The sequence below is a fragment of the Amblyomma americanum genome, chromosome 3 (assembly GCF_052857255.1).
Source record: "Amblyomma americanum isolate KBUSLIRL-KWMA chromosome 3, ASM5285725v1, whole genome shotgun sequence".
Classification (NCBI taxonomy): Eukaryota; Metazoa; Arthropoda; class Arachnida; order Ixodida; family Ixodidae; genus Amblyomma; species Amblyomma americanum.
This window is the reverse complement of record NC_135499.1, coordinates 59,156,887-59,171,132: the sequence shown is the minus strand read 5'-3', so window position 1 is coordinate 59,171,132 and position 14,246 is coordinate 59,156,887. Positions and strand designations below refer to the sequence as shown.

Below are 14,246 nucleotides of genomic sequence, written 5' to 3'. Positions count from 1 at the left end.
TGGAAGATATATATAAGAACTGTACAGCTACCATAGTCCTCCATAAAGTCAGCAATAAAATTCCAATAAGAATGGGCGTCAGCCAAGGATCCGCGATCTCGCCAATGCTATTCACCGCATGTTTACAGGAGGTATCAAGAGGCATTAATTGGGCACAGGGGGGATTAGAGTTAATGGAGAATACCTAAATAATCTGCGATTCGCTGATGACATTGGCTTGCTGAGCCACTCAGGAGATGAACTGCAAATCATGATCAATTAGTTAGACAGACAGAGCAGTACGGTGGGTCTAAAAATTAACATGCAGAAGACAAAACAATGTTCAACAGTCTAACAAGGAAACAGCAAGTCACAATTGGCAACGAGGTGCTGGAAGTGGTAAAGGAATACTTAGGGTAGGTAGTGACAGCTGATCCGGATCATGAGAGGGAAATAGCTAGGAGGATAAGACTGGGGTGGAGCGCATATGGCACGTTCTCTCAGATCATGAATAGCAGGTTACCAATATCCCTCAAGAGAAAAGTGTACAACAGTTGTATCCTACCGGTACTCACCTACGGGGCAGAAACGTGGAGCTTAACGAAAACGGTTTAGCTCAAGTTAAGGACAGCCCAGCGAGCCATGGAAAGGAAAATGATAGGTGTAACGTTAAGACACCGGAAGCAGGCAGAGTGAGTGAGGGAACAAGAGCGTGTTAACGATATCATAGTCGAAATCAAGAGGAAGAAATGGGCCTGTCCAGAGCACGTACTGCGAGCGTAAGATAACAGCTGGTCCTTAATGGTAACGGAGTGGATTGCAAGAGAAGGCAAGCGTAGCAGGGGGCGGCAGAAGGTTTGGTGGGTGGATGAGATTAGGAAGTTTGCAGGCATAGGATGGGCGCAGCTGGAAAAGGACAGGGTTAATTGGAGAGACATGGGGGAGGCCTCTGCCCTGAGTGGGTGTAGTCAGGCTGATTATGATGATGAGTAAATGCGCGTCTTTCATATCGTAACTCTTCCGAACCAGATGTCGGTGCGCTTACGCTATGTATATCCTGACCTAGCAGGGCTAGGCCATCATCAATTTTTTTTTAGTGGGGGGGGGGGGGGGGGGGGCAGGAGTTCGAGATTATTTTGTTATTTATTTAATGTTCATTTACATAATTTTCAAAAATCTTTCTTCGTTCAAAGGTTGATGCAAACTTCCACGTTTTAGTGATGACACTCCAGGAGTCAGGACGACGACGAAAAGGCTTCCAAAAGAAACTGTTTAAGGGGATGAATAGCGCCCATTAGGAACTGAATGACTCGGCGGCGGCGATAGCCACAAGCATGCTCGGCGTTCATCGAACTGAGTGCCTGCAGTTCCTGGACGCGCTATGTTTAAAGCTGGCAAGGAACCTTCGAGATAAAGAACTGAAAGCAACTACAGGAATCTGGAACAATATAGCATTTGCATGTGCCCGTGGTCAGTGGAGTAAAGGCTTTTGAAGGAAAAAATACAGCGCGAACATAGACGACGGACGAAGAAGAGGTGCACAACACAAGCGCTGTCTCGCAACTAAAATTTTATTCAAGAGGAAAACACATACATAAAAGCGTCGGAAAAAACGGCAAAGTCAGCAATCACATGAGGCAATAAACACTTGGAACAAACTAAAAAAAACAGACCAGATAGCGCAGGGCGCCCTTTTTTTTTTTCTTCTATGACCCATGGCAAATCAGGTGTTGCACAAGAACCGTATCTCCGCATCACATAGTGTGATAGAGGGTTGACTGATGCACGTGTTAATCTTCTTCTTTATAAAAAACGCTTCCATGATCTATAAAAAAACGCTTCCAGGCTTTTTGCATCTCGCATTACAAAACAAAATTATAAAGCCGCGTGCCGCCGGTTTTGAGTGCGAGCGAAAAAACGGTGCAAAAAATTGGCGGTGGATTATCTCTGGTTAAACCTGGAGTGACGCGATAGTTACAGCTGGCCAAGTGGAACTTGGTCACGTGACCAACCACGTGATGAACCACGTGATCAGCCACGTGACAGCGTGGCTTCGCGGCCACTGGGTGGCGGCGCCGCCACGCTGAATGCTCGAAACGCTACCGTAATGTAGCTATCGCTACAAAATTAGCAGTGGCTTAACTCGGCTATGCCAGGATATGCGTAGCGTTAGCTACGCTGAGCAGCAATTTCGCTCTCCTCCTCCATGGCTATGTGGAACTTGCGCTGAAGTTTGCCGTGCCGATTGCAGCGCCATAACACTGCCTAGCGAGAAGAGCAAGCACCACCTTCAGGCACTTATTGGCGTGAGCCTCCGCGCTCTGTCGAAGGCGCACGTGCCGTGCTTCAGCTTTATTTGTGTTACGTCGAGAGAAGCTAGGCAATGAATGCTGTCAGCCAAACGCGGATATCTAATCGCGCAGAATGTGTTCTCGCGTTTGCAGCGGACCAAGCGGCTGACAAAAGCAGTTTTGAGTCACCGAATAGAACAATTTCAGTGCCACCTTGGAAGCGCAGGTTCCCCTTACCCCACTGGGAGACGCCCCTCTACATGTATGCCCCTACTGATACCTCTGCGCATGCTCACAAATTGGGAGGCGCTATCAATCGGTACTGCCGCAGCCTCAGACTTGGCTACTGCGCAACGGAGGCGCACAGCTGGGCACGCGCCGGCCCCAGTGCGTCTGCCGCGGCTATGACCGGCGAGGCGCACGCGGCGGCGGCGGCTCCAGTGCGCCAGCTGTGCACAGTGTAACGTCACTGCTCCTCGCGCATGCGCAGCACGGCTCTCCAGGAGCCACGCGAAACTGCTGAACCTCGGCCAGTGTAGTTCACGCTACAATATTGTCACGTTGGCGTTAAGCAGCCGAGAGTCACGTTGGAGTTAAGCGGCCGACAGTCAGCAGCGGCGTAGCCCTGGACGAGCGCTTCTTCTTCTTGACAGGCGCGTTCGTCTGCACGATCGCTGCCGTAAATATTCACGGTAGTATAAAATGATTTGAAATGGGAAGCTGTATAGATGGGAAGCTTTACACAGGAGCAGTGATCATTGGCATCAAAAAGTTTTTTGCATAGTTTGTTTAAATTCTGCTAATCAAGATCATGTACACGGGTCAGACAGTCGACCTCTGTTGGTACATGACTGGTTTAAATTAGTCATATACGATAATGCTGTACAAATGGCTACGAAGCTAAGTAGCTCAGCCCCACTGTGATTTGAATTAAAAAGAGACCTAGGACTGAAATGTTTCAATTGTCAGGTATCTGATCAAATGCAAGCAATTCTGAAAATTTTTTTTAGGGGGGGGGGGCGCTCCCCTCAATGTTCTGGGGTCCCTGCATATATGTACCAAATTAGCAAAGTTTTAGAATGGACTTACTTCCTTGACGGCTGAGAGTTTGTTCCTGAAAAGGTATTTCTTCCTTTTTTGATCACCTTAGGTATCGAAATCTTCTAAGGCCTTCAGCCGTCGTATTTAGAGGAGTGATAGAAAAACGTCTCTTGCTAGATAAACAGCAGCTTTTTCCTGGTGCGGGTTGTGACTGTGTTCTGTGATTAGTTAATTCCTGTGTCAATTTTGAGCCCCGCTTGCTTGAAGTGTATTACTGTAATAATGTAAACTGATAAAGTATTTACATTGAAGACAGCTGTTTTTGAACTTCGCAGTTAAATTCTTTGAAACAGGTCAGCGCTAAAAAAAAGATAAAACACACGGCGAGAGAACGACGACACGACAGAGATGAGCGCTACTAACAACTGGTTTAATTTTCGCTCCAGGGTACTTATTTAAAGTCTTGTCACCTCGCATCATGCGCACAACCAGGGGGCGTCAACATTTTGTCATATCAAAAGTTAAGATACATATCTAGAGCATCGCGTAACTGCAAGCCAAAAAGAATGAAAAGGAACACCAGTAATCGACGCAATGAATCAGAGAAAAAAGAAAGGGAAGAAAAACAAAACGTGCTCAGTTCTTTACTAAACGCGTCTCAAGAAATGCCCGCTCCGCGGAATAAATCTTGAATGAAGCATCGCTTACGCACTGCTCTCGTTTTTACTTATGTGGAAGGTCTCCAGCAAGACTCTGGAGACTCTACTTGCGCTTCTGTCTAGAACCTGAGCTTCGTTCAACCGTGGCACACGTTTACATTCTTTATGGCTTGCTGTTACGTGATGCTCAAGATATGTATCTTAACTTTTGATATGATAAATGTTCACGCCCTCTGGTTGCGCGCATGTTGCGATGTGACAAGGCTTGAAATATGTACCCTGGAGTAAAAATTAAACCAGTTGTTAGTAGCGCTCATCTCTGTCGTGTCGTTGTTCTCTCGCCGTGTGTTTTGTCTTTTTTTAGCGCTGACCTGTTTCAATGAAATGCCTAACCAACTATCCCAGCACCAAGTTTTACTAAAGTATATTCGCAGTTAAGGTTGGTGGAGATGAATGCTAGAGGCTGAAAGTGACGCTGGTATTTTTCGATGTTTATCGCAGGTGCCGACACCACTGCAGACACCTTCGGTAAGTGTTACGGCATGGTTAACACAACGCTCGTGCTCATATTCCGCACGGTTTCCCTGAACCTCCACTGTCCGTTGCCACAAGAAAAAGAACATCTTGAAAGAGAGGGGGAAGAACAATCTTTCAAAGAATCCAACGTTTCAAAGGACGCTAAAGAGAAACAAGAAGCTATGCAATGCTCATAGACTGCTATACACAGACACTAGAAATTTTTTGTTTTGTGAAAGTGAAAAAGCTTTGCTGAGGAACTCGCGGCCTACTAAACACGCAGACAGCGGTATGTCGTTGCCATTAGCGGCGTCTTTCTAGTTGATAAGCAAATAGGCGACTTCAGCGGAAAATCTTACTACATGAAAGAAAACGAGAATTCTCTTCGTGCGCTGAAGGGGCGCTTTGTTACAATGTCTGTCTATAGACAGCCCTCCCCCTCCAGCAATGCACCAAGATCTCCAGCGCAGCCTTCACGAAAGGCTACAAGTACGCACTAAATTTGAAAAATGCAGTTCCTCCAACATCCGCATTCTGCATATAATCTCTAAACTCACCCCTTACCCGACAACCTCCTCCGCCGGGACCCGATAACCGGATAGCACGCACCAACCGCGACACGTAGCAGTCAACAGCTCATTCTTTTCTACCGCTACAGCACTCTGGAACTGACTGCCGAAATACTTAGCCTCATGCACAGATCACAAAATACTCTTTCAGATACTAAAATACCCCTGCTTCTTAACTTACGCCGCTAGAGCGTATCTTGCACTACATTTTGTTTTGTTTTGTTTTTCCGTTGACGTGGTTCTAGCCTCTGTGGAATTCGATACGTGGTTACTGCCATTTGTTATGACTCTTGTTGCATCCTTTATATAATTATGTATATATCTGCTGCAGTTCGCTTTCATGTGCCAATACGTCCTCACTTATGAAAGGGCTTGGGTCACTTAAATGGGTGCAGACACAAAATTTAGAACGCAAACAAGCAGTGGTATTCCTATCAGGGCGTATGGAGATGCCTTATAACCAGTTTCAGAAGCAGGCGTTAAGTGGAATATAATTTTAATATTATTTTCAGTGTCCTCCGATTAGACACTCGGTATTTACACAACCTACAGTGACGACAAGGTGCACTTGCCCTAATTACTGTTACGTCACTGAACCGAGTGGTTGTTCACAGGAACAACCGTTGCTTTATGGCCACAGCCGACGCCTTACAAATATGTGGTAGCCCAGGCTGTGAGGCTGGCCGGTGGACCGTGACATCACGGTCCACTGCGATGCTTGCGCCTACCGAGACCGAAACTGCCGGCATAAAATAAATAGCTTGTAATTAATTATTGGTATGGTGCACTAGTGGTTTGAGCTCATTTTCATGATTACTAGGCCTGTAGAACTTTCTCAAGGCGGAAAATGGACACCCCAAAAGTTTGTGTGGCCACCCTTTTAAGGAAGTAATAAATTAAACTAAATATGATGCGCAGCTTGAGTCATGTTGAAAATGGTGAGCCAGGTCTCGCAGTACATAAAATCAAAATGTCGACGCTTACTTTAGTGCCCTGAAAGTAAACGGCATACAAGTTAAAAATTAGAAAAATTTAAATTCACACAATCATTTTATTTGCCGACACCGATGTCCTTTGATGGTCTGGAAGATGGCACAGATGGTTGGTGCAGTTTAAATAAATAATTCGAGGCAGAGAAAAAAAATGCATGAATGGGCCGCTCACAATAGAAATACTGAAGCGGTACTTACACAGACTGCTTTAAGTAATGTCCACATTTTGCGGCGAATGCCACTGACCACCGCACTGAGAGACTGCACGTTCAGTGATCGTCATTAGAGGAACGTACCTCTTCCTTTGTTTGCAATAGCCACTTAATGTGGTTTTTGGCCCTATACTATATACTATCTGACATATGATTCTTGGTAAGGTGAAGGTCACGATTTTTAACCTTCCATTTTGTTGCTCCATATTGCAAGACACCACGGATGAATTGTTCATGAGACCCGACAGCACACCGTCACAGCCACCGCCGGTCAGCCAGGTGCCAACCGCGCCATGGACTCAAGCCACTTTTCCGGAGACGTCGGAGGCGACGACACCCACTACTACTCCTACTACCACCACTAGTTCTACAGCTTCTACGACGCCTACCACAAGCACTAAGACAACTACAACGTCTACCACAAGCACTACGACATCTACAACGACAACAACGTGTAAGTGCTCGCCGCTTTTGAAGCACCTTGCTTCTGGGGTGGTTTAAACCTGCTTCAGTGATTTAAAAAATTGGCAGTGGCCTAACTTGGCTAACAATGGAATTCAGCGAAGAGCAAGCGCGCTTGCTAAGCGTTTCAGGCTCGTCCATGGCAGCTCCGCTACACGCTCGCGACAGCCGTTCTAAATTTCATTTATTTACCTTAAGCGCCCTTTAGGGCATTACGTGGCTGTAACGTGGTATCACATGGTCTAACGACACCCCCATCGGATGTCATCATCTGGCTCTCACATCACCCTTAGGATGTTCTTAAGGTCAGAGGTTAACACGAAGGTTACCCAATGACAAAGGACAGATGTCAAAGGTGAAAGGTCAACTAAAGGTCATGGGTCAAGGTCAGAGTTGAAGTTCGGCTCCATACTTGTGCCACACATGGTCATACACGGCTAACGTAGTTGGGCTGAAGGTCATTCAAGGTCATTCTCCGGCCTACGCGACGACTGGTTTACCTAGCGTAGTGAAGGTTTTCGCTTCAAAAAACAGTAATTAAAACTCCGTGCTGGTGGCTGTAAGGATCGAGATGTTTGACGTAACGAGGCCCAGGTTATTCAGAGAGGCCAAACTACTGGTCAGAAAGGATGTTCTCTCTCCAGATTGTGCTGCTTTCGCATTTCTACACTAGCTTTATTCTTACCGATCTGATGAGCTGTGGCGTCAGATCACCTGGAAGAGCGATGCAAGCGAGCGACCTAGAAGCCTTTATTACTAAACTAATCCGACAATGACAACAAAATCTATGCTTATTCGGTATTCCTAGACTACAGACAAAAGAGCTACAACTGGGGCTAGTTGGAAATGCATCCTCCGGGAAGCCGGGAATCTGGCACCACATTGCGCACACTGCAAATGCATCCCGATGCTAAAAAGTTTTCGCTATGCATGTTGCTCCAGTTAAGCAATGCGTCAGCTCCCCTCCTGGTGATGTTAGGGAGAACTGAATTTAACTACCGCAAGAATAGTAATCTTCGGCTGTTGTAAAGGCACGTGTTGATCGTATATATATATATATATATATATATATATATATATATATATATATATATATATATATATATATATATATATATATATATATATATATATATATATATATATATATATATATATATATATATATATATATATATATATATATATTCTTTTTTCTCTTCATATCGCTCTTGTCAGCGCCGTTCGCTCTTCCCTATTCTGTGCATGATTTGACGTTAATATGTGTATATAGTCATGCTTCTTCAGAGAGTAAATAGTTGTTAGAAAGCGCTTTGTCCTGTGTGTTCGTCCCTTTCCATATTTTGGTAGCGCTCACCAATACCTTCAAGGACTAGAGACAAGGGTAATGATATGCAAGACTCGTTGCGGCATTCATCTGAAGGCAGCCAACAGTCTCAAGAACCGAGGAAAGATGAGGGAGATTTGTCTTTTTACGCCTACAGCTATCAAAGCTTTTTGTCAGCCATACAGCTATGCATTCTTCCATGTAATGTACAGAGTCAGCCGTAAGATCCTAATGAGTTTATTTATTTCGGCATGAATAATATAATATAATAAAATGAAATTAATCTGTCCCCTGCCAACGATGGCGGCCAACTGCGGCGCTGGGATGGACGCGAAGTGCACAGAACAAATTGATCCTTTCTGCTATTAGAAGAAAGGAGACAGAGGAAACGAGAGAAAGAGTGCTTGGATGAAGACGGGTGACGTAGTGGCCTAGGAGGTTATGGAGAGTTAGGAGGAATGCGCAACCAGAAGGTGGCTGCCACGGAAAGAACCCAGAGGGTGCCGACCGTGGAAGGAGGACGATACGTGACGAGGGCGGAGCAGTGCGCAACCTGAGGGTGTTTCAACGACAGGACGCAGGGTTATTACACGGCTGAATCAAACCTATAACTTTCGATGATTAACGCGCTAAGCCGGTAAGCGAAACTCTACAAATCTTATTTGTGGTCTTGATTAATGAGAAATTAATAATGTAATCAGTTCTCACTTCAATGATATTTGATTAGAAAGTAGAATAAAAAAAAACAGCCACATGCTTTCAGTTGGATCTGAACCCACGATCTCCGTATTACAATGCGGGGTGTAAAAAATTTTGCGTTTTTTTTTTGTGTGCACACATGTCCCTTCTCGTCGGGCCAAGTTATGACTCCAGGCGGGGTATTTCATAATTGCCAAGCAACTTCATCAACGCCAAATTTTGTGTGGAGCTTTCAGCTGCCCTTATCAAGGTGCTCTTCCTAGACCAACGTCGACTAGCCGCCTTCCTTTCATTTTCCATTCCTCCTACTGCGTCTAAGAAGCCAAATGTGTCTCAAACGCTTGTTTTTGTTTCGTCGCTGCTTTCTGGAAATTTGAAGGTCGGAAGTAGTGGAAAGTGGGCGGTAATATTTGGGTTCGGTCAGCCAAAAACCTGTTATTTTATCCTCTGTATGTGTCGTTTACACTTTCTGGAGTATTCGGAGTGGAAGAAAAAGCCATGTCAGGACATCATGCTGGTTTACACAAATCGAGGGCAAGCATTCGGCGACTACTCACGCCTTTTATCTTACACTGCGCAGAGGAACGCACGTTAGTCCCATTATCCTCCAATATGCCACTAGTTTTGACGAAGTTTTCAAGCTGCAAAACACGCAAGTACTGGAACTGTAAAGAGACTGCGTATTTTAAAGCGTTTATCTCCCTTATCTCTGGATGTCGCCTTGCTAAATAGCAGCCGAAAATTCCTCACGGCAATTAGACTGACGTTTGAAGGACACGAATAATTAATATTTAATCAGGCTCTAAAGCTCAGGCGACGCAGGGTGCGATGAAGAGCACCGGGAATGCTCAATGAAGCTCTAGTTATGCAGCGTCGCAGAACGTTTCGTGTAGGTAGTAAGGCGCGGCCTGTTTAGCGCTTACTTGTAGAAGAGCGCCCTGTAATTAGCGGTCCTATCGCATCGCTGGGAGGAACTTGTGTTCTGTATTCTTCCAGATGACATGGTAGAGGCGAGATTCTTCTTGGCATTGACCATTTACCTCCGCTGACAGTCGACCGCTCTGTTTCCCGCAGCGTAGCGAGTGGCGAGCATTGACGCGGAGTAGACGTCAATGAAAGCAGACGGTTGCTCGATGCGTTCTATGTAGTGGTTTTCTATTTGCTGTCACTGAACCATTTTTTCTGCTCTCGACCCCAGGGACCTAAGGCAGAATTCGACCTGCTTGTAATCTATGCCCCACTGTATTGTCGGCAAAATATTAGAACGCATATCATAGTTGCGTCATACTGAGTTATACATGCGTGTATATTTTCGAAAACATTTTTACAGCGACAGCTGTAAGGACACGTTTCCCAGCTTTGCGCTGTTGACGGGGCGTAAGACCAGGACACGATGATTGGCCAGGATGCTCTGACGTTTGGCTCGACGTCACTCAAAACGCGCCACTCTTAGCTGTCTAAAGCCATGGCGACGCCACGAGTGACAGAATTCTGACATCCCGCGTCATCTACCAAAGAGAAAGGCGAATAATTAATGACAAATTTATATTCGCCACCACTGACCGCTGTCGCTTAACCGCGCTTTGCATGCATCTGTCTGTCCTGTGAGTTCTCCCTTACTGCGTTTGTCTTCTTGTCACAGATAAGCCGTTCGACCCAACCTACCAAAAAAGGAGTAAGTATACCTCCGCTCATCAAGAACGCATTTCCAGGTGGCGCAAAAGCGCAGTCTGCGGCACGTGCTTTCTCTAAGCTGTGGTTATGATTCCCAGCATTACCCGCTCGAGTTCTCCCTTTCACAATAGGCGAAAGTTTTATACGCGGCAGGCTTAAAGGCCCCGTTACGGCCTCAAATATGAGGCCAGCAGTATGTTCAAATAAATAAAATAAATAAATAAATCCGACGTCAGCGTTGTAAGGTGGTGCCCAGATAGCAACCTAGGAGGCAGATGGGCAAACTAGGTGAAGTGACCTTGCAGCGTCATCAAAACCTGCCCACCGCCCTTACAAGAATTTCTTTACACAGTCTATAGACTGTCCATAGACTTCGGTCTATAAAGTCAACAGGCTCTCTAGAGACAAACCCTAGAGGACTGTCTAAGCACTCTGCTCGGTGGCCTACATAACTATGCTCCTTGCGGCCCGCGTTGTCATCCGCACTGACGCCCTTCAAGTTGTCCGGTTGCTACGACGGATTAGCCGCTGTCCAACGATATGTCAGGACATCCACCGGCTCGCAGCACGCATCCCGCAGCCAGTGCGTATTGAGTGGGTCCCACGGGATCTGCTGACCTATCAAAGCCAGGCAGATTTAGCGACCCGCCTTGTTAATACAAACTTATCACCGCCTCGGCTCCTTCATTCGGACAATTTTGCCTTCCTTTCATCAAGAAAGGAACTCCTCCGGCGCCGCACACGTGTTCTCATCCCTCCGTGTGCGGTAACCCTCCCCCGCGGTCTTACCCGTGCTGAGGAGGTTGCGCTTAGGAGGATCCGGGTCGGGGTTGCCCTCACACCAGCCATCACTCGGAAGTGGCCTCAGTACCGAGATTTGTTTCCTCGGCCAGGTTGTCCGATATGTAAACACGAGGACATTGAAGCCGACATACATCACTTACTGTGGGCCTGCCCAGCTCTCAAGCCTGCAAAGATCCGGCACCTGATGGTAGCAGGTCTTTCATGAAGCAACCCTGATTCATACATTGCCTGCACGCAGGGACCATACCATCGCTCTCTACTGGACTTCATCAAATCAACTAACCTTTTCCCATTCATTTAATCTCTACTACATCATTCATCACACCTTCACCCATCATTGATGCCCTGTGGCATTAAATTTCTCTTAAGAAAACTGTCTATAGGCAATAGAGACCCTATAGGCAGTCTGTGGACAATCTATAGATTTATGCCATACACTTTCAGTGAACGTTTGTCTGTACAAAAACTATAGACTACGAATAGATAAAGATATCTACAGGAAGACAATATAGTCTATATGAAGTCTATATAGTGTATATAGACTATTTTTGTAAGGGCTGATAGTGAAAAAACTGCCCATGATGCCAGGTAGCAGTTAAATTAATGATTGGTCTCTCGGGAAGAGCAACCTGGGCCGCACAACGCCCACCGCTCGGAGCACGTGACGTCGCAGGGCAGTGGGGCATCTCTTAACAGCTGCACCACTGCGCCAGAAAATGTATGAGGACTTACAGGGATTTATGACTAGAGAATGACCTTCTGCAAATAAGGGAATCAACGCATCACGCTATCGTGTCGTGCCTTTAAGGCGCAGCTTAAGTGCCCCCTCCAATTTTTCTACAAGTACCCATGGCAGAGAAAAGAGAGGGAGATGGATTCCTATGAACACGCAAAATAAAACGAATAAGGACCGATGGGGAGCCTCAGTCTGGTAGCCAACGTCTCGGAACTGGAGGCAAGAGAATAAGGACAAGATGACTTTTATTTTTGTCGAAAGCCAAGACGGAAGGCGAGAGCTAGGTCGTCGATACATGTAAATTTTTTGCTGCATTCGGTCACTTGGCTATTGCAAACATAACATGTGGTACTGAACGACTCAAAGAGTATTGGGGATTTTGAAGAAATCGACGCCACGCTGCGACAGCGCCGCGAATTAGTGTGAGAAGGATCGGCTTGCGTGCAACCAGCCATGTTGTTTGCCCCGTTGCGTAAGTGGTTCACCGGCACATTCAGGCACTGTTGTCCAACTTTTCCTGTAGAAAAAAATGGCTTCCATTTACCTGGTCGCGCTAAATACGACCTAGGTGCGCCGGAATATTTGCCTTTGTTTAGCTTTGTTTTTATCTTTGTTTAGATGTTTATCAGCTTGAAATCTCAAGTTGCACCCATTGTTGTTTGCAGTCGTTCCTCGGATTTCCTAATGGGGTAAGGTGCCGAAGCTGCTCGTCGCGGCTGGAAACGCCATTCCCTCCATTCGCCGGTTTCCGAAGCCATTTGTACACACCTCTCGACCGCACATTCCTCCGGGGACTTCATCCTCCGCCTCCTACTGCTCTTGCTTTGCTGCACGTGGTTCTTGAGGAGCGGGGAGGGGGGGGGGGGGTAGGGAGTTTGGAGAAAGGGGGTGATGCGCAGCCCTGCTTTGCATTTATTGGCCTCCATCCATTAGCTTCAGCTGGCGCGACGCTCCTCCGAGTGACTCCCGCGCTTCATCCGCAGACAGGACGGCTTCTTCCCTAGCAAGGTAGCTAGTGCCAATGTACTAGTATATCTTAGGAGGGCTGTTAAGTTGGTGTGCCTGCTATGACGGGATAGAAGAGCAGCTAGTCGCGTTGCGTGAGTTCTCTAGTTCCTGCAATAAATAGTGGAAATGGGAATAGCAACTTTTCATGCGGGAGTGTAGCGCTTGCAGAATTAAGACAGTGCGGATGAAATCAGGCACCGGGCCTACAAAAAGACTTGTTCCTCGGACTAGTAGTGACTATGTAAATGCGAGGCGCTATTTCGTAACCAATATTGCAGCGGAAACATGACTAAATGTCGCATTTCGAGTGCGATGTGATTTCTACGTGAGTGTGCCTGAAATGACAGGCCTTATTAAGACAAGCGTGTGTGGACATGAAGCTTTATTAGCCATGGAGAGGGAAGGGTTACACAATGATTTCATTCTGACTCGGTTTTATTATGAATATTATTAATACGAAAGCATGAGGTGGCTATGTCCCGAATTTCGTGTCAGAAAAACTTTCTCCGCATGATTACGTCGTTCTGTGAAAATAAATGTGCCAAAAGTTTGCTTGTGACTAATCAAATTTCCTAGCTTGCTTTTGTGCAGTAAACATTACAGTCACTGGGTCTTGCTTTCCTGTTGTGCGTAATGTGAAACATTACGCTTTAAGGCTTGTTATTTGCTTGTTTTGCAAAAGTCTACATAGCCGACGTCATAAGCTTTGAAATTCTATCCAAAACCCATCGTTCATCTATCGCTCCACTTCGATACCGGATGCTTGAAGAAGGCAGACAACAATGATCCTTTTCCCTCTTTTATTCCTTTACTCAGTCCAGAAGCAAGGCGTTCGAGCTCAGACGAAGCTGCCACCATCGAGGAACAAGCAATGTTTTATAGGGAAATTTTACACAAGCGGTCCCGGACGTAGTGCTCCGCTGAGCCGCCAGTATGGATTAATTGAGGCGTCTCCTGCTGTTCGTGATAATCTCTAATAAGGATAGACGCATCGCTCAGCGGTGTCGCCCTTTGTGGATGTGCTCCCAAAGTTTCGTGATCTTCTCCAAGTCACAAGAAAAGTGCGACAAGGTGTAAATGTTCTCGGCTAAGAGGCGGCTGTTGCTTTATTCTGTACCCTTATAGTAGTACAAATCAATATCCGTCGAAACTGACCCACACTTTGTGCGTATTCATCCACGAAGGCATTATATTTCAGTGCAGAAGAAAGGCGTCCCATGCCGCGTCGTTAGCATCAAACTCAGAAAATAGAAAAAAGGAGCATAGGTGAGGCTATC

At 46.1% G+C, this 14,246-nt stretch overlaps 1 protein-coding gene across 1 annotated transcript in view; it reads left to right on the top strand.

Annotated features, from left to right (window-relative positions):
- Positions 1-14,246, top strand: part of LOC144123748 (uncharacterized) — a 117,819-nt gene that overhangs the window by 20,653 nt on the left and 82,920 nt on the right. The window contains exons 4-6 of the mRNA XM_077656514.1: positions 4,472-4,498; positions 6,474-6,713; positions 10,390-10,422. Coding sequence (XP_077512640.1) covers positions 4,472-4,498; positions 6,474-6,713; positions 10,390-10,422 — 300 coding nt within the window. The remainder of the gene's footprint in view (positions 1-4,471; positions 4,499-6,473; positions 6,714-10,389; positions 10,423-14,246) is intronic.